We start from the raw sequence: 20,225 nt of genomic DNA, 5'->3' as shown, positions 1-20,225 counted from the left end.
GAATTGAAATCAGTATCTCAAAGAGATATCTGCACTCTCATATTCTTTGCAGCATTATTCAAAGTAGCAAAGATATGGAAACAACCTAAGTGTCTGTCAATAGATGAATGGATAAAGAAAATGTAACACACACACATACACACATGAAATATTATTCAGCCTTTAAAAAACAAGGAAATCCTGCCATCTGCAACAACATGGACGAAACTTAAGGACACCATACTAAGTAAGCAAGACATAAAACAACTGCATGATCTCATATATGGAATATAAAGACGTCAAACTCATAGAAACAGAAGAGTAGAACAATGATTGCCAGGGGCTAGGAGGTGGGTGAAATGAGAGTACTTTGGTCAAAGGTACAAATTTTCAGGTATAAGATGAATACGTTCTGGGGACCTAATGTATGCCACAGTAACTATCATTAATAATGATATTTATTTCCATAATTAACACATATCGTATATTTGAAATTCGCTAAGAGAGTAGGTCTTAAGCGTTCTCATCCCACATATAAAAAAAGAGGTAACTGTGTGAGATGGTGGATCTGTTAATTAGACTGACTGTGGTTATCAATTCACAGGGTAGATCCAAGTATCGCACAGCACACCTTAAATATATACAATTTTTACTTGTCAATTATACCTCAACAAAGCTGGTAGTAGGGGGGAAGCAGCAGTTCATCAGAAAAATGAACACTTACGGTTATGGTAGGTAAAGAATGACTCATAAAGAAAGGATTTCAACAGCAGTTAAAGGATGGATAATATTCAGACAGGCAGAAATGAGGCAAGAGAGCATTCCAAGAAGGGAGTGTCTGTGATACCAAACTAAGGAGTTTGAACTTCATTCTCCAATCAACAGTGAACCCTAGAAGACTTCAGAGCAGTGAATTTATAAAGAAGGCTCTCTGGAGACAGTGAGTAATAGAGTTAAAAGGGTGAGAAATGGGAATGCTGGGAAAATACAAATAAAATGGTCTTCCTGAAGTCACACAGTTAATCATATACCTGATCCAAAGCTTGGTTCTTTTGAAAGATCATTGTTTTTTTTTCCATGATTAGCACACCAGTGGGAACTAAGTTTTTGCTCAGGATTACTAAATGACATACAATTTATTTTATAAGCCTAGCAATTATTTGCCCATTTCAGCTTTTTATTAGCTACCTACAACAGTGATAACTCACAAGATTTATCATATTAACACACTAACATCTTTACACAGTTCACATATAACATGTCTCTTCATCCCTTTTATACACATCTGTATTTTACAGTTGGTGTTCAAAAATACTTCTGAAGGTAATTTAAATGTTTAAAGTCAGTGACGTGAAAAATGAGATATGATTATACATCTAATTTAGAATGGCTACATTCAAAGATATCATTTTGATGTTCACATATATAGACTTTCATATTCACAGTTAGTATATTAAAGGAGTAATTCTGGGCCCCCAGTACAGTACAAAATGTAATTCATCTCACACTATACCTATGTCAATCATAAATCATAACCTACCTTATATAGCAGTTTCATCCTCAAAGCTGAAACTAGTCCTTTTACAACAACTTTAGCAGAAATGTATCAACTGCCCCTAGTCAAGTTCTACCTCTACCACCCCAATGTAGCCTACACATATTGAGCTTTTTTAACACCTTTTTGGGGGCTCCAAAATGTAACATTGGGGCTCCAATATAAAAAAGCTAAGTGACTATCTAGAGGCTCTTTTGTTCATAAACAACACTATACTGTATTTCTCAACTTTGGGGTAGGAAATAATTATTAAGAGATATGAGTCTGTAACAGTGGAATACCAAATACCTACTTATAATAGAGGACAGTAGGTATAAGTAGTACATAAAAGTTCACTAGAAGACCCATATAGTGTAGTTAGAGACTTTAACAGAGATTCACAGTCTTATGAAGCATCATTGTACACATACAATTTCCACAATTCTTTTGAACATTAAAACAACCAGCTTAATGATCAAACGACTGTCCCTTCCATAAGGCTAGTTGTCTCTCTTTAAAACCTATCCCTCCTAAGAGAGCTTGGTTTACTAAGTGAGCCCTAATAAAATTTCAAGTAAGCAAATCTTGTTTTATCATCTCTATGAGCATGTCTCCCTTCCTTCAAATGCCCTCAAGCAGCTGTTAAGACTTCAACTCTGTAGAATCCTGTAGATCTTCAAAATATTAACGTAAAATTACTTGCATCTACAGCCTCTCAAAAGTCAAAGCGTTTAGCAGCTCCATTAGAACTTTTAAAACCAATTCACTCTAAATTATGGAAGTATAACTGACAGCCCTTTAATTTACCTAAAGGCATTTTCACTTTTAAATGAAGTGTGTTAATCTAAATTTATTTTAACTTATATACTTTCAGGAAGTTTAGAAATTAGAAAATCAAAATGAAAACTTTCATACAGAGTAAGAAAGCGCATATCTCAGGAAGAGAAGATTGGAAGCTGGAGTCTAGCATACGTATCCCACTCACCTAGGCATGTAATCATACACCTTATAATCACTTGGTTCAATACCTGATTTTTTGGGTTTTTTTTTTTTTGAGACAGAGTCTTGCCCTGTCGCCAGGCTGGAGTACAGTGGTGGAATCTTGGCTCACTGCAACCTCTGCCTCCTGGGTTCAAACAATTCTCCTGCCTCAGGCTCCCGAGTAGCTGAGACTACAGGCGCATGCTACCACCCCCAGCTAATGTTTTTGTGTTTTTAGTAGAGACGGGGTTTCACCATGTTGGCCAGGATGGTCTCGATCTCTTGACCTCGTGAATACCTGATTTTTTTTAAGTGACGACAAAGCTGGTGCCCAGAGACCAAGGTTAACCACTCACACTACAGTACTATGCAGCCTCCTGTAAGGTATCCCGCATTTCATTTCACTCCAGACCTCTAAACCCATGGTTCCCTACAGCCTAACTTCTGCACGCTGGAACTTAATAGTAGTGGTCCCTGGACTTCCGTGGAAAAAAGAAGCTGCATGTGAGGTGAGAATTTGAAAGAAGAGTATAAATAGTTTAAATTCCAGGACTGTCTTGGATTTCTAGATGTGGTATCTAACTCCAAAACCAAACAATGGACATTCTTAAGAATATTCACAATGTCCCTAAATTAAAGCAAATTTTTGTGCTCCTCTTATGGGGGAATAAAGTGGTTTACAGGCTTCTGGTCAATTCATACTGTTTACTGTTACTTAAAATTAACTTAGGTCTGCCTTTTTAAAGTTAAGAAAAGTTAAATTTTAGACGTAAAGTCTAAATTTGTTACATTCAAAAGGAATTATGTACTAAATTCAAAAGACAATTTAAATTCAAGTTCCATTTTTTCTGCATGTGCTTTAAAGTGAATAATTATATACACCTAAACAAATTAAAAATTATTCAGCTGGCATATACATTGTAAACGAGTATCTTATTTAGGAACCAGATGATACTTTATAGATACATGTGTATATATTTACACGTTTATATATATATACACATACATACGTATTCATAATACAATCAAGCACTACACAAAATAGTCATATTGGTATTATGATTTTATAACAGTTTTTGTTCTGATTTGCATTTGAAAATTAGATCCGCCAAAACTTGATGGCAAATAGTCTGATTTACAGCCCAACTATGACAGTCACAGGAGACACCAGAATTACCCGTCACTAAATCCCATCACCAGTTTTACCAGGGATGTGGGTGAGGACGGTCAAGGGCATTACAGGCAATCGAATAGTAACACACAAAGGTTTGGGGATTTTACCAAACTAAAACCAGTATTTCATGAAGATCTAATAAGGACAAGGTCACAACCTATCCCACATGGTCAAATTAACTTGGAAAGGAGAAAAACTTCACTCTGACATCGATTGGTACTGCCTTTTTTGGGGAGGGAAAAAAAGCATTTTTATACTCTGAACTCCGTCGTTCTCATTGACAAAGTTATAGCAGTGTTTGTAGAGAGTAGGGAGTATCCCATCCACCACTTCTTTCTCGTATCTACTCAACACAAGAAAGAAAAAAATAACCAGGACTTAAAGCAAAAACAATTCAGTTCCATGCTCCTCCCAAGCCTTATTATTTCCAGGTGTTATAACTGGGAGTTGTGCGGGGAGATTTGAGTTGTACTTCCGCTCCTTTAACCCCCTACTCCAAAGAGTCCAAGAGCAGCAGCAAAGAAAAAGACCAACTCGAAAGTGGGGAAGGGATGTTGGGGTTAAAGAGGGGAGTTAAATAACCAGACCTTTAGTGAAGAATAAAGAATTCAGGCTGTAGTTTCTAGAAATAATTTATTACAGGCCTGTAAAGTCTGGCGCTGGGTAAAGCCCAAGAGGCTTTCCCTAACTCCAAAACAACGACCTTTAAAGGGAGGGAGGGTTGGGGCACCATAGCGGCCGGATTTCTAATTGTGGAAAGTTTAAACAAATTTGTTCCTCGGGAAATGGGGGAAGGGAGGGAAGAACAAGTCTGGGCTCGGCCGGGGAGCGTGCGGAGTCTGCACGGCGCGGCCGTCGGTCCAACGTGGGGAGGCTCAGGGATTTTCGGCAGCAGCGACTTCATCCACCCCGGACCGCAGGCTGGAGGACGTGCCTGGAGCCGGCGGGTACGTGCGGCCAAGCCGGTGGAACGAGGACGCGGACGGCGAAGGCAGGTGGGTCTGGCGCGAAGGGGCAGGGGTCCCGGTCGCTGGGTGGAAGTTGGGGGTGGGACGGCGCCGGGGGGCCGGGGAGGCAGCGGCGAAAGGCGGCGGGCGGCTCTACTTACTCGGCTGTACCAGATGCTGAGGCGGGCCGCGGCCAGCACAGCGAAGAAAGCCCTCTGCGGGTCGGATTGAACGTGGAAAGGCTCCTCGGCCGGGCTCCCCAGAGGGCACAGCAGCCTCTTGGGCCAGCCGCTCAGAAAATACATGGTCCGTGCGGAGCCACCGACGCTGGGGCCCCGGGCCCCGGCTCCCAGCTGCGTCCGTCACACTCAGCGGCCCCGGGCTGGCAGCCCGCCTCCCACACCGCCACCGGCCGAGTCGGCGGCGGCGCCGGCGGCAGCTCGGGGCATCTGCCCGCTGGCCTGGCCGGGCCGACGCGAGGCTGCGCGACGAAGGAACCCCCAAGCTGAAGGGGCCGAGTGTGGGGGAGGGAAGGGGAGGGAGAGTAGGGACAGAGAGAGGGCGGGAGGAGCGCGGAGGCCCGCCCCGGCCCCGCCCCTTCCTCAGGCCGCGCGGGCGTCACCACGCCGCGCCGCGTGGGTCGGGCCGGGGCGGGCCGACGCGCGCGCTCTGGAGGCTCCTGCTATACACCTAGCTGTACCCTGAAGCTGCGCCTAAGCCTCGCCCGCGGCTGCCAGGCTGCGTCGGCACGTCTGCTCGCTGGCCCAGCACTTGCTCCTCTCCCTAGCAATCTCCAGCGTTTTGCCTGGAGGACCTGGCAACCGCCTGAGACTCCGAGACAAGTGGGGCGAGTCCAGGGATAACGCAGCAGCAAGGCGACTGGGCCCGTGGAACACGCCCTGGCCTGGCCAAATTGGACCTCCCTTCCGGATTGGCGGCGTCTCGGTGGGGGCGGGCCGGATGCCGAGGAGCTGGAGTCACGTGACGCCCTGCGCGGATTCCCACTCTGGGCTGCTGGCCTGCTGTGGCTGTAGAGGGCTGTAGGGGCTTTTACCGTGTGAGCCCCTTGAATGCCGGGGTCTGCAGTGAGAGCTGGTGATGAAGCTCCTGCCCCTATAAAGCTTACATCCCTAAGGGAGCGTTTATTTAGTCAGTAAATAAACCACTCACCATGAAAGTATTAAGTTCTGTCTTCTGCCTTTCAGGAGTTCTAAATCTGTGTCTGAAATCGGTTTCCATTCGTCTGAGCCTCTACCAGCCATAACTTTGGATAGGAGGCTATCTCTTTCGTGCTGCAAAAGGCTTGGACTTAGTTTTAGAACTGGAAGGGACTGGTGATAGCTTAGGTCCATATTTAGCTTTTGGACTCCAGGTATCACCTTAACTGTAACTTTCAACGGATTGACCCAGTGGTAACGTCTGAATAGAAGGGGGGTTGAGGGGATGTGGTGTGGAATGGGGAAGGAGGAGTTTCAAATAGAAGAAAGATTTGCTTCTCGTTGTCTACCTTTTTTGTTACAGTTTGAATTTCTACATGTTTGTATTACTTTTTCGATTAAAAAGCCAGGTTTAAAAACTGAACCCACATTAAAAAGTAGCAACATAGGCGGGGTGCGGCGGCTCACGCCTGTAATCCTAGCATTTTGGGAGGCCGAGGCGGGCAGATCACTTGAGGTAAGCAGTTCGAGACCAGCCTGGCCAACATGGTGAAACCCCCGTCTTACTGAAAATACAAAAAGCTGGGTGTGGTGGCAGGTGCCTGTAATCCCAGTTACTCGGGAGGCTAATTGCTTGAACCTGGGAGGAGGAGGTTGCAGTGAGCCAAGATCCCGCCACTGCACTCAAGCCTGGGCACAGAGTGAGACTGTCTCAAAAAAAAAAAAAAGTAGCAACATAAACAGAAAAAAGGAAACAGAGGAACTTAATTCATATTAGATATAGCATTGTAGCTGGTATTCGTAACAAAATATGTAACTTTCTGTAATTTTTCTAAACATTCACCGCCTTCCCTAGAAGGTGATTATAGAACCCTGGATTCCTCAAATGAAGGTTGAAACTGCCTCACCACTCACCAGCCTGTTGTGATCAGGTTGTCTTCTTGGCGTCTACCCTCCCACAGTCCAACACAGCAGCCTGGAACATAGTAAGCATGGTAAGCTGGCAATATTTGTCAAGACAAACCGTGGATGAAACCCTGATCCAGCTGAGCTACATCATTAGACAAAGAGGCCCAGAGAGGTTTCTTAACTTGCCAATTTAAAATTGTAGAATAACAAAGTTGCATCATACTTTCATCTTAGATTCAGTTATGCACTTGGCAGAAAGAGAGAGGAAATGAAAATGTTCTAGTGCAACAATTCTGCTGGCAGTGTTACTGAATGTTTGTCCCAGCTGTCTCTCAGAGAGTCTTTGTTCTCATGTGTCTCTTAAGTCTGTCATACTGAGCTCATGGGCAATTTAAGGAACTTCTAAGCAGTTTTTATCACTTAATTTTAACCTTGCTGACTTTAGAAGCTAATTCCTCTGGCACACTCCTGTGTAGCACTTAAGATTCACAAAATAATTTCAAATGCTTGTCTTGATTTAATTCACAGTAAACATTCAAGGTGGGTGACATTGGTGTGATGCTGTTGTTCTCACTTTCTTAAGTGAGGAAACATGACAAGTGTGGTACATATGCCTGAATTCACATGGCCTGAAAAGAACTGATGTTCTTTCTACAGATTCAGTGTGATTTCTTTTTTTCTTTTCTTTTTTTTTTTTTTTTTTCTTAGTTGGAGATGCGCTCTTGTTGCCCAGGTTGATGTGCAGTGGTGCCATCTCAGCTCACTGCAACCTCCACCTCCCGGGTTCAAGCAATTCTCCTACCTCAGCCTCCGGAGTAGTTGGGATTACAGGCATGCACCACCATGCCCAGCTAATTTTGTATTTTTAGTACAGATGGGGTTTCTCTTTGTTGGTCAGGCTGGTCTGGAACTCCTGACCTCAGGTAATCCGCTCACCTTGGCCTCCCAGAGTGCTGGGATTACAGGCATGAGCTACCGCGCCCAGGCTCCAGTGTGATTTTTTTAAAATGTAAGGTTTGGCTGGGCACGGTGGCTCACACCTGTAATCCCAAAACTTTGGGAGGTCAAGGCAGGCAGATCACGAGGTCGGGAGTTCGAGACCAGCCTGGCCAATATGGTGAAACCCTGTCTTTCTTCTAAAAAAAAAATACAAAAATTAGCCAGACATGGTGGCATTCACCTTTTGTCCCAGCTACTCCAGAAGCTGAGGCAGGAGAATTGCTTGAACCCGGGAGGTGTAGGTTACGGTGAGCCGAGACTGCGCCACTGCACTCCAGCCTGGGTGACAGAGTGAGACTTTGTCTCAAAAAAAAAAAAGAAATTAAGGCTTATGGCAACCCTGCATCAAGTAAGTCTATTAGTGCCATTTTTCCAACAGCATATGCTCTTTAGGCTGAACTAAATTGTGGTAATTTCTCTGGACAGTGAGAGGGAGAGGGGAAAAACCTCTAGGTCTTTCTCCCTGGTGGGGAGAAAAGGAAATATCTGACTCTCCAAAACCCCATACTTGAGAGTTCCCCTATTGTGACAAAAATATTATTGGCTGGATTTTTCAACTTTCTTTTTCTTTTTTTTTTTTTTTTGAGACAGAGCATTGCTTTGTTGCCCAGGCTGGAGTGCAGTGGTGCAATCTTGGCTCACTGCAACCTCCGCCTTCCGGGTTCAAGTGATTCTCGTACCTCAGCCTCCTGAGTAGCTGGGACCAGCTGCACCACCATGCCTAGCTAGGTTTTGTATTTTTAGTAGCGATGGGGTTTCATCATGTGCCAGGCTAGTCTCCCAACTCCTAGCCTCAAATGATCCACCAGCTTCGGCCTCCTAAAGTGCTGGGATAACAGGTGTGAACCACCGTGCCCGGCTTCAACTTTCAAATACCATATTTTAACTTCATTTTGTAAAATATACTAACAGTTCCCATGCCTTAGGTCTTCCTTCTCCTTTTTCTACCAGCTTCCCCCACCACTCTAGTCAAAATTTTTGGACTCTGTTCTAAGATTAAGCTTACGATAAAAGTTAATAGGGGACTGGGCAGTGTAATCACGCCTGTAATCTCAGCACTTTCGGAGGCCGAGGTAGGCAGATCACTTGAGCCCAGGAGTTTGAGACCAGCCTGGGCCACACGGTGCAACCCTGTCTCTACAAAAAATTAGCCGGCACTGTGGCATACATACTGTGGTCCGAGCCCTTCAGGCGGCTAAGGCAGGAGAATTGCTTGAGCCCGGGAGACAGAGGTAGCAGTGAGCCAAGATCGTGCTGTTGCACTCCCACCTGACTGACAGGAACGAAATCCTGTCTCAAAAAAAAAAAAAAAAGTTATTAGGTGCATGTTTTCATCTATGAAACTTATAAACTTTTTAAATTACAAGAACTAATGTTGGTAAGAGTACACATAAGAAACAGGGATACATTTATACACCCTTGATGGAAGTATAATTTGGTCCTTTTTTTTTTAATCCTCGGTTTGTGGTAACCCTGTGTTGAGCAAGTCTATTGGCACCATTTTTTCTAATAGTATATGCTCACTTCATGGCTCTGTATCACATTTTGGTAATTCTTTCAATATTTGAAACTTTTTTCATTATTAGTATATGTGTTGTGATGATTTGTGATCAGCGGTCTTTGATGTAACTATTGTAATTATTTTGTGGTGTCATGTACCACGTCTATGTAGGATGGAGAACTTAAGCGATAAATGTTGTGTATGTTCTGACTGTTCCATCACCGGGCAGTTCCTCTGTCTCTCTCCCTTGCTTTGGGCCTCCCTATCCCCTGAGATGGAACAATATTGAAAATTAGGCCTGTTAGTAACCCAACAGTAGCCTCTAAGTGTTCAAGTGAAAGGAAGAATCCCGTCTCTCACTTTAAGTAAAAAGCTAGAAATGGTTAAACTAAGTGAGGAAGGCATGTTGAAAGCAAAGCTAGGCCAAAAGCTAGGCCTCTTGTACCAGTTAGCCAAGTTATGAATGCAAAGGAAAAAAAAGTTCTTAAAGGAAATTAAAAGTGCCACTCTGGAGAACATAGGAATGATAAAGCAAAACAGCCTTGTTGCTGACCTGGAGAAAGTTTTAGTGGTCTAGATAGAAGATCAAGCAAGCCACAACATTCTCTTAAACCAGACGCAGTGCCTTATGCCTGTAATCCCAGCACTGTGGGAGGCTGAGCCAGGAGGATCACTTGAGCCCAAGACTTCAAGACCAGCCTGGGCAATATAGCAAGACCCCATTTCTTTTTTAAAAAACAGTTTTAATTAGCTAGGTGTGGTGGTGTATACCTGTAGTCCTAGCTACTTGGGAGGCTGAGACAGGGGGATCACTTGAGCCCAGGAGTTCCAGATTACGATGAGCTATGTGTGCCACTAGCCTGGGTGACAGAGTGAGACCCTGTCTCTAAAATGAAGCAAAAACCAGTTTTTAAAAAGCATTCCCTTAAGCCAAAGCCTAGGTCTGAGCAATGGCCTAGCTCTCCTCAATTCTGTGAAGCCTATGAGAGGCAGAAGAAACATTTGAAGCTAGCAGAGGTTGGTTCATGAGGTTTACCAAAAGAAGCTGTGTCCATAACAAAAATACAAAGTGAAGTTGCAAGTTATCCAGAAGATCTAGCTAAGATCTTTGATAAAGGTGACTACATTAAACAACAGATCTTCAGTGTAGACAAAACAGCCATCTATTGGAATAAGATGCCATCTAGGACTTTCATAGTTAGAGAGGAAAAGTCAATGCTTGGCTTCAAAGGACAGGCTGACTCTCGTTAGTGGCTAATAAGGCTGGTGACTTTTTTGGTCTAAGCCAGTGCTCATTTACCATTCCTAGAATCCTAGAGCACTTAAGAATTATGTCAAGTCTACCCTGTCTGTGCTCGGTAGATGGAACAGCAAAGCATGGATGTCAGCACATCCGTTTCCAGTGTTGTTTATTGAATATTTTAAGCTCTTGTTGAGAACTACTACTTGGAATGAAAGAGTCCTTTAAAAGTTTTACTGTTCATGGACAGCACATCTAGCCATCCAAGAGTTCTGATGGAGACATACAAGGAGATTAATGCTGTTTCCTTGCCTGCTAATGCAATATCCATTCTGTAGCCCATCGACCAAGGAGTAATTTTGACTTTTAAGTCTTATTATTTAAGAAATACATATCATAAGGCTAGAGCTGCTATGAAATGCAGCTGTACATAGTGAATCTGCTATACATAGTGATTCCTCTGATGAATCTGAGCAAAGTAAATCTAAAACCTTGTGGAAAGGGGCCCGGCGTGGTGGCTTACGCCTGTAATCCCAGAGCTTTGGGAGGCTGAGGTGGGCGGATCACCTGAGGTCAGGAGTTCAAGACCAGCCTGGCCAACATGGTGAAACCCCATCTCTACTTAAAAATACAAAAATTTGACCGGATATGGTGGCTAATACCTGTAATCCCAGCACTTTGGGAGGCCGAGGTGGGTGGATCACCTGAGGACAGGAGTTCAAGACCAGTCTGGCCAACATGGTGAAACCCTGTCTCTACTAAAAAAAATTAACCAGGTGTGGCCGGGCGCAGTGGCTCATGTCTGTAATCCCAGCACTTTGGGAGGCCGAGGCGGGTGGATCACAAGGTCAGGTGATTGAGACCATCCTGGTTAACACGGTGAAACCCCATCTCTACTAAAAATACAGAAAGAATTAGCTGGGCATGGTGGTGGGTGCCTGTAGTCCCAGCTACTTGGGAGGCTGAGGCGGGAGAATGTCGTGAACCTGGGAGGTGGAGCTTGCAGCGAGCCGAGATCACGCCACTGCCCTCCAGCCTGGGTGACAGAGCGAGACTCCATCTCAAAAAAAAAAAAAAAAAAAAAAGCCAGGCATGGTTTCGGGCACCTGTAATCCCAGCTACTCGGGAGGCTGAGGCAGGAGAATTGCTTCAACCTGGGAGGTGGAGGTTGCAGTGAGCTGAGATCGCGCCACTGCACTCCAGCCTGGGCAACAAGAATGAAACTCTATCTCAAAAACAAAAATTAGCCGGGTGTGGTGGCACACACCTGTAGTCCCAGCTACTGTGGAGACTGAGGCACAAGGATCCCTTGAACCCGGCAGGTGGAAGTTGCAGTGAGCAAGATTGTACCACTGCACTCCAGCCTGGGCAATAGAGTGAGACTCTGTCTCAAATAAATAAATAAATAAATAAAATAAAACCTTCTGGAAAGGAGGTTTAGATGCCAGTCTAGATGCCATTAAGAACATTCATGATTAATGGAAGGAGGTCAAAATGTCAGTATTAACAGGAATTTGGAAGAAGTTGCTTCTAATCCTTATGAGTGACTTTGAGGGGTTCAAGACTTCATGTAGGAAGTCACTTCAGAAGTGATGGGAATAGCAAGTGAAAAAGAATTGAAACAGCCTGAAGATGTGACTGAATTGCCACAATCTCATGGTAAAACTAATAGATGAGCAATTGCTTCTTATTGATTAGCAAAGAAAGTGGTTTCTTGAGATGGAGTCTTCACATAGTTAAGATGCTGTGAACATTGATGAAATGACAAAAGTTTTAGAATACTACATAAGCTTAGTTGATAAAGCAGTGACAGGGTTTGAGAGGATTGACTCCAATTTTGAAAGAATTTCTACTATGGTTTAAATGCTATCAAACACCATCACATGCTACAGAAAAGTTGTTCATGAAAGGAAGAGTTCATCAATGGGTCAAACTTTATTATTTTCTTATTTTAAGAAATTGCAGCCGGGCACGGGGGCTTATGCCTGTAATCCCAGCACTTTGGGAGGCCAAGGCAGGCAGATCACGAGGTCAAGAGATCGAGACCATTCTAGCCAACATGGTAAAACCCCATCTCTACTAAAAATACAACAATTAGCCAGGCGTGGTGGCACCCGCCTGTAGTCCCAGCTACTCGGGAGGCTGAGGCAGGAGAATCGCTTGAACCTGCAAGGCGGAGGTTGCAGTGAGCCGAGATCACGTCACTGCACTCCAGCCTGGTGGCAGAGGTAGACTCCGTCTCAAAAAAAAAAAAAAACTTGCAACCTTCAGCAACCACCACCCTGATCAGTCAGCAGTCATCAACATGGGATAAGACCCTCCAGCAGCAAAGAGATTACTATTTGCTGGACGCTCTGAAGATTATGAGCATTTTGTTAGCAATAAAATGTATATGTACGTACACAGACACACACACACACACACACACATTTTGAGATGGAGTTTTTGTCACCTGGGCTGGAATACAGTGGTATGATCTCGACTCACTGCAACCTCCACCTCCCAGGTTCAAGCAGTTCTCCTGCCTCAGTCTCCTGAGTAGCTGGGATTACAGGTGTGTGCCACCATGCCTGGCTAATTTTTGTATTTTTAGTAGAGACGGGGTTTCACCATATTGGCCAGGCTGGTCTCAAACTCCTGACCTCGTGATCTGCCCACTTCGGCCTCCCAAAATGCTGGAATTACATTCATGAGCCACCGTGCCCTGCCAATGAGGCTCTTTTATACCACTTTTACTACACTTAAAGGATCATTTCTGAACTTGTGACTCTATCGTCTTTACCGATTAACTGGACATCCAGTGGTGCCCAAATTTTCAGGGAATAACATGGGCATGGGCAAAATCTTGCCTTGTTAAGGTTAATGATATTGTAAATTGTTAACTATTGCATTTAGGTTGGGCATGGTGGCTCACCCTTGTAATCTCAGCACTTTGGGTGGCCAAGGCGGGCAGATCACTTGAGGCCAGGAGTTTGAGACCAGGCTGGTCAATATGGTGAAACCCCGTCTCTACTAAAAATACAAAAATTAGCCAGGCACGGTGGCGTGCGCCTGTAGTCCCAGCTACTTGGGAGGCTGAGGTAGGAGAATTTCTTGAACCTGGGAGACGGAGGTTGCAGTGAGCCGAGATTGCACCACTGCCCTCCAGCCTAAGTGACAGAGGGAGACTTTGTCTTAAAAAAAAAAAAAAAAAAAAAGCCTCATTCAGTTTAAGTTTGCATGAAATATGATACATAGTGTTACTACATTCAGGCCATATGAGTAAATTATACATCCTTCAAAATTATATATATACTTTTTGTCTTTCATTTACTTATGACCGTTTACTCAATGTTCTATTTTTAACATGTTGGCATTTTCTTTGTTTCATTATTCCAGTTATTAATGGTTGCATTTTCTGGAATCTCTGCTTATTAAACTTGGGCAAATATAGCATACATTTGAAAAGAACAGATCAAAAGAGAACTTCTGAAGGAAATTCCATCCAATCAAGCAAAGAACCATTCAGTGTGTCAATATTCAATAATCTCCCAAAACCTTTGTCTCCTGTCTCACAATGACACTGTCAGCTTCAAGAACAGGAAAACATCATCAGAGGCTTCTTCCTAGAGACTGCAACCCCATGCTTTCCTTCCAGCATTGCCCCAGCTGCTCCAATTGGGTCCTCCTTCCTCATAGGTTCACCTTTTCTTTGCTCTTTGTCTTAGTTTTGGTTCCCCCAGAAGCCAGATCCTAAGACGTTACTACGTACACAAGTAGCTTACTTGGGTAGTCATCTCAGGAAATACGGGCAAAGGAAGTGAAACAAAGAGGGAAGGCAATCAATGAAAAGGGTGTGTTTTCAAGTGGGTTAGTACTGTAGATAATGGACTTAATCCCTCTGGAGAATTTTGGGTACCAGTGTAAAATTCATGCCTCTTGAGTTATTCTACCAGAGTAGCAAAGGAGCTGAAGTATTTATACCCCAACTCCTATCAATCATTAATTAAAGGCTGCACTTAAGGCATTACATCTCCTCAAACCTATGCTCACACATAGAGCTCCAGTCACCAGAGAAGGCCATTAAGCAAGATGGTCCAGCTGTTGGCACTTGGTAAGGCTCAGGAGATATGGGCAGGTGCTACACTGCTATCTGAGATCCCAATCTAGTACACTAAGACCCATGACTAAAAGCCAGGGATTACAAAATAGGAAAGAAGATCAAAGCCTCTGGAGTCAGACCGATTGGTTTCAAAACCTGATTTCTTAATCTCTCTAAGCTTCAAAATTCCATAGAGGATTGTTATGGGGATTGAATAATGTAATCCATGTGAAAGTATCCAGTATTGTGACTAGCACAAAGTACATATTCCCAAAAATACTAGTTAATAATGTTAACACCTGATCCCCTCATGGAGACATAAAACTGAACAGGATCTACTTTGTTCTCTGTCCAGATTGCCCAGCAGGGACCCAGCAATTCCAGTGTTGCTACTGGCACAGCATTTACACTGGTGTCAGTGAGCAGAACTGATGAAATGCCTGTGCCTCAGTTAAAGTAGTCATCAAGACATGGCCAGATGGAGCCCTGAATTATCATCAATGCAGAGTGGGTTGCTTCAAGCTGCATGGGGCTCTATGGAGCCCAGAAGAGTAGATGGATCTCCTAAGGAAGGAATAGGTTCTAGAGCAAGCCTACCTGGTGGTCCAACTTAGCCTCTTCACACTATTTTCTACCCAGCCACTCAGACAGTCGTTAATTTTTTTTAATGTTTATGAGAAAAAGGGAGAAAAGAACTAGTGCTTATCCTTCTCAATATCAAGTTCTAACACAGCAATATAACTGCTCTTTCAATAAGAAAAGTATTTTTGGAATTCCGTAGTTCAAATGAAATTACATGGTTCACATGCTCAAGGCATTTTTTTCCAAATGGTTTTCATTCCCAGTCAGTAAAGACCAGACTTTTGGAAAAACTCAAACTTTCATTAAAGTTCAGCCATGCAGGATATAAAAGCTGGGTGGATCCGCTTTGATTTTGCTTTGTTGCTAACCATTTCCGCTTAACTGACAGCAAGAACAGATTTTTGGAAGAGAATGCAAAGGGCATGAAGAGGCCTGTGACACCACATAAACACTCTAACAAAAGAAAACTTAGAGAAGAAAATTTAACATATTTTCCAAACAGCAGAAAACACTAATTTTTCAATTTTAATATAGTATCTGAAATAAATATATAGCAAATGTATTTCAGTACAATATGGTATTTTTCTAAATCACTGATCATGAAGACTACAGTTGAAATACGAAATTTTAAAAAACACTTAGCTGCTAATATTTATAGACCCCTAATGAAAATATTGCCTTCTCCTGGAAAACCAAACATCATATGTTCTCACTCATTAGTGGGAGATAAGCTATGGGGATGCAAAGGCATAAGAATGACACAATGGACTCTGGGGACTCAGAGGAAGGGTGGGAAGGGGGTGACGGATAAAAGACTACCAATTGGATTCAGTGTCTACTGCTCGGCAGATGGGTGCACCAAAGTCTCACAAATCACCACTAAAGAACTTATGTAACCAGACACACCTGTTTCCCCAAAACCTATGGAAATCAAAAAATAAAAAATAAAAATACAGGAAAGTGCTTTGTACATGTCAAAAAAAATGTTGCCTTTCTTAATAAAAATAAACGCTTCTCCCAAAGGTTCACTGGAAGGAGAATCTCCACATGGGGAAGAATAGCTAGATCTTATATCCCACTAATTTTGTCTTCCCTTGGCCTGTAGGGGAGGACACTATTCCCCTCTTTACTATTGGTCTAAGACCAGACGGTGAACTGATTTGATCCCAAGAACACTCCCTAATAAACTTCCTTCACCCCAATCTCTGTCTAGACTCTGCTTCATTGAGAACCCAATTTGTGGCAGTTACCCATGGCTAAGGTACATACACCTTAACACTTTAACTCCCCAAGTCTAGACCTAGAAGAGTAAGAACAAGAAAAAGTCAAAGCAGCTTATTGACTGTGTGTGGAAGTGGCTTTGTTCAATTGATTGGTGGTGTTAATGATCACTCCTTTACAGGAGGAAGTTAACCTCTCTCTTTTGAGGTTTCTACATGATAACCATATTGGAAAATAACCCAATAGGTACAATATCCATAAAATTGTGGGTTGTGGGGGCATTTTGTTATACACTATCTTAGAAATAGAGTCCAAATCAGTTAATAAAAAAGAAAAGGGAGAGTGACAATATTATTGCATAGAAACAAAAGAAGTGCTGATACATCTCACTTTGTAAAAAAAGAAACACATTTCAGAAAAAGTTAGCTATGAATCATATTTTTATCTTAAATTTTATTTTAAAGTTAGTAATGAAACGCACCATCTAAAGATTTTTAGGACACAGTTTTTGCAGAGAAAAACTTACAAATTTACATTATTACCTTCCAATTTGTTATTTTGTGAAACTAAAAATGCTAAAAAAGTTTTTATTTTTTTCTTTACAAAAAGAGTTTCCCACTCCTCAAAATTTATTTTTAACATCTAAAATGATAAATGATTAAAATTTTTTTATCATTTAAAAGTGATTATATTAAATCACTGAGATGATTTATAATAAAGTATTATTGAAAATCTAAAAACCACAGCAAAACACTTAATATAAAATTACATTAAACTCTAATCAGTTTCTTTTGGTCCAATATTTTTAGATAAAGAAATTACTTCAAGTTGCATATGCTATAAATGTTCTTGAGATTAGCCAAACTTTTTTGCAGTACTGGAACTTTGTTGTATTATTATTACTCAAAATAAATTCATTGACAAAGAGTTATTATTATCTCCCTAACAGAATTTTATTTCTAAGGCTATGTTTTGATAATGGTTTTAACATTCATCCTGGATGAATGGCTAAGAAGCTGGAAATGAAAATTAGGAATGTACTTATCCTCTTCTGCCAAAGAGTGTTTTCTTTTTCCCCCAGATTAGTAGTCACAGAGTAACCATGGATTATGGTTACCAAATTGGTACCAAATTTGGATCTCATATGGAGAACTCAGCCTTCGCTCTAATGCAGCAATTCACATTTAAATAAAATGAATATTTAGATGCTGTGCTCAAATTTAGATAAGATTATATTGTAGTGATTCTGGGGAAATCAGTCTTAAGATCACATCTATTTGCAGTGGAATGAGGAATTTCCTTTGGAGAATAATTAGTAGAACTATTATTGCAAAGCTACCTAAGCCCTCTTATGTGATGTAATCAGAGGCAATTGGCAAAAGAACATGGGTCAAAAATATCCCTTGGAGAGCCTGTACCCAGATCCAAAATACTGACATGCACTTTCTTATGAAGGGTTTGAGATGCATAAGACTTTTTTTTTTTTTTTTAAACAGGTTTCTAGGTAACAGGTCACTTGACTTCTCTGGGCCTCTTAAACTTTTCATATGAAAATAGAGTAGATGAACCTGGAGAGACATTTTTTGCCTGACATGGAAGGTGAAAGTGAAGAAATTAGCTGTACTTCCTAACACTCAGGAGGTAGGTGCAGAGCCCATAGCTCCCCCAGCTCCTCTGGATCTTATGCTTCAGCTTCTCTAACTCTTGGGTCAGAGGTGTGTTTAACTCCATGGTAAATGGCACCAGAGGTTTGGAGGTGGCGAGAGACCAATGCAGATTCCAGTCCATCCTCATGGATTGCAATTTGTCCTCGCTTCCTGCTCTCTACCTCCTGACCACTGGTCCTGTGAACTTCAGTTCCAACACTAGACAGAAACAACAGCCTCCCAAAATGAGTATAACCAGCTCCCACAATTGCATACAGTCAAGTCTCTACAATAAAAATAAATCCCTTATGTCAATTTCTCTTAGTAGTTCTACCTCTTTGAACAAACCTTGACTGATTACATTTGGGTTGTTATGTTTTTAACAAAAAATGCTACTGTGCATATTCATGTTCATATTTTCTGGTACACTTGTGTAAGAATTCCTCTACAATATATACCTGAGCTTACATATTGCTGGATTGTAGAATGTACAGTACTTAACTTTGTAAGATAATGACAAATTGTATTCCAGGGTGATTGTGCCAATTTATGTTCACACCAGCATTGCTTAAGAGTTCCCCTTGAACTGCCTTTGGGAAAAATTAATATAGTAATATTTCTCTTTTAATTTTTTTTTTAGAGACAGGGTCTCACTATGTTGCTCAGGTTAGAGTCAAACTCCTGGACTCAAGTGATTCTCCTACTTCAGCCTCCCAAGTACCTGGGACTACAGAAATCCACCCCTGCACCCAGCAGTAATACTTAACTTTAGTTCATCTGAAGAGTATAATATGTTTACTTGTCGTAATCTTAATTTGCATTTATATGATCACTGTGAAGTAGAGAATCTATTCATATTTTTATTCTTCATTCATATTTCCTCTTTTGCAAAATGACTATTCATGCCTCCCTTTTTTTTGTGGCATTGCTTGTCATTTAATTATTGATAAACAGAAAGAGTTCTTCTTGCATTCTGGAAACAAATCCTTTAGTGTTATATGCAGTGGTGTGCTGAAGCTGGCTTGTATAGTCTCGTCAGAGAGATTTGTGTATCTCTTCCTAACTTCAAGTTTAGCAACATCATGTTGGTGGCTTGAAATAAATTTTCCACCTTGAAAAGAATCAAACCCAACAAATCATGGCTTTTTTCCTCTCTGCAACGCCAGGTTTTTAAAACATATTTTGCAAATATCTACTACTGGCTTGTGGCTTGTCTACAAATTCTTATTTGGAGTATTTTGAAAAAAAGAAAGTCAAATTTGTTCATCTCTTCAGTTTTAGATAAGCTTTTTTGGAGTGTTTTGTGTTTTCAGTTTCAGATAAGGCTTTTTTTGGTATGTGTTTTCTCTACCCCAGGAAACTAAAGACATTATCCTATAGATGTTTAAAATATCAGTTTTCACATCCAAGTCTTGGATGCATCTAGAATTGACTTATGTATCATGTTGGGTAGGAATCCAATTTCATTTATCCCCGTATTCTCCCAGCACCACTTATTGACTAATTCTCCCTTTCTTCATTATATACAATACCACCTCTGTTGTATATGATGTCCAAATATGTGTGGATCTGTTTCCAGAATCTCTGCTATTCCATTAATCCATTTGTATATTGCAGCATTAATACCACTCTCTTAATTAACTTTGTAATCAAAGTCCTCAAATAGGATAGAGTATACCTCCTAACTTATTCTTCTCCGAAAGAGTCTTTGTTATATTTTTGACCTTTGTTCATCCATATAAATTTTAGAATCAGCTTCTTAGGTTCTTGGGAAAAAACACAGTGGGATTTGGCATTAAATTACACTGAATCTGTAGGTCAAATTGGGAAAAACTGGTAACTTTACAACAGGAAGTCTTCCTTTTGAATGTCTTCTTTTATTTATTTCTATAGTAGGTCTTCTTTGATGTTTATCAAATAGAGCTTTAGAATTAATTCCATATAGGTCTTCTATAACTTCATTAGATGTAATTTATACTTTTTTATTGTTATGGTATATTAGTCTTTTCTCATGCTGCTAATAAAAGACATACCAGAGACTGGGTAACTGATAAAGAACAAGAGGTTTAATGGACTCACAGTTCCACATGGCTGGGAAGGCCTCACAATCATGGCAGAAGGCAAAGGAGGAGCAAAGTCATGTCTTACATGGCAGCAGGTAAGGAAAGCTTGTGTAGAGGAATTCCCCCTTACAAAACCATCAGATCTCGTGATATTTACTCTCACAAGAATAGCACAGAAAAGACCCACCCTCATGATTCAATTACCTCCCAC

At 41.7% G+C, this 20,225-nt stretch overlaps 1 protein-coding gene and 1 long non-coding RNA gene across 4 annotated transcripts in view; one reads left to right on the top strand and one right to left on the bottom strand.

Annotated features, from left to right (window-relative positions):
* The window catches only part of RIC1 (RIC1 homolog, RAB6A GEF complex partner 1), a 167,890-nt gene extending 161,971 nt beyond the window's left edge, over window positions 1-5,919 (bottom strand). Inside the window, exon 1 of one of the 2 annotated variants that reach the window (XM_033237263.1) lies at window positions 4,777-5,919. In XM_033237263.1, coding sequence (XP_033093154.1) covers window positions 4,777-4,920 — 144 coding nt within the window. In that variant the 5' untranslated portion in view covers window positions 4,921-5,919. The remainder of the gene's footprint in view (window positions 1-4,776) is intronic. The other variant, XM_033237261.1, reaches the window with a different exon arrangement.
* The window catches only part of LOC117098557, a 150,940-nt gene continuing 134,824 nt past the window's right edge, over window positions 4,110-20,225 (top strand). The window contains exons 1-2 of one of the 2 annotated variants that reach the window (XR_004443463.1): window positions 4,493-4,663; window positions 17,802-17,946. This is a non-coding gene — a long non-coding RNA (uncharacterized LOC117098557). Of the gene's footprint in view, window positions 4,664-17,801; window positions 17,947-20,225 lie in introns of both variants that reach the window. The other variant, XR_004443464.1, reaches the window with a different exon arrangement.

Source organism: Trachypithecus francoisi, unplaced genomic scaffold (assembly GCF_009764315.1).
Source record: "Trachypithecus francoisi isolate TF-2019V2 unplaced genomic scaffold, Tfra_2.0 Lachesis_group16, whole genome shotgun sequence".
NCBI lineage: Eukaryota > Metazoa > Chordata > Mammalia > Primates > Cercopithecidae > Trachypithecus > Trachypithecus francoisi.
Note: the sequence above shows the minus strand (reverse complement) of the source record. Positions and strands in the feature narration are given on the sequence as shown.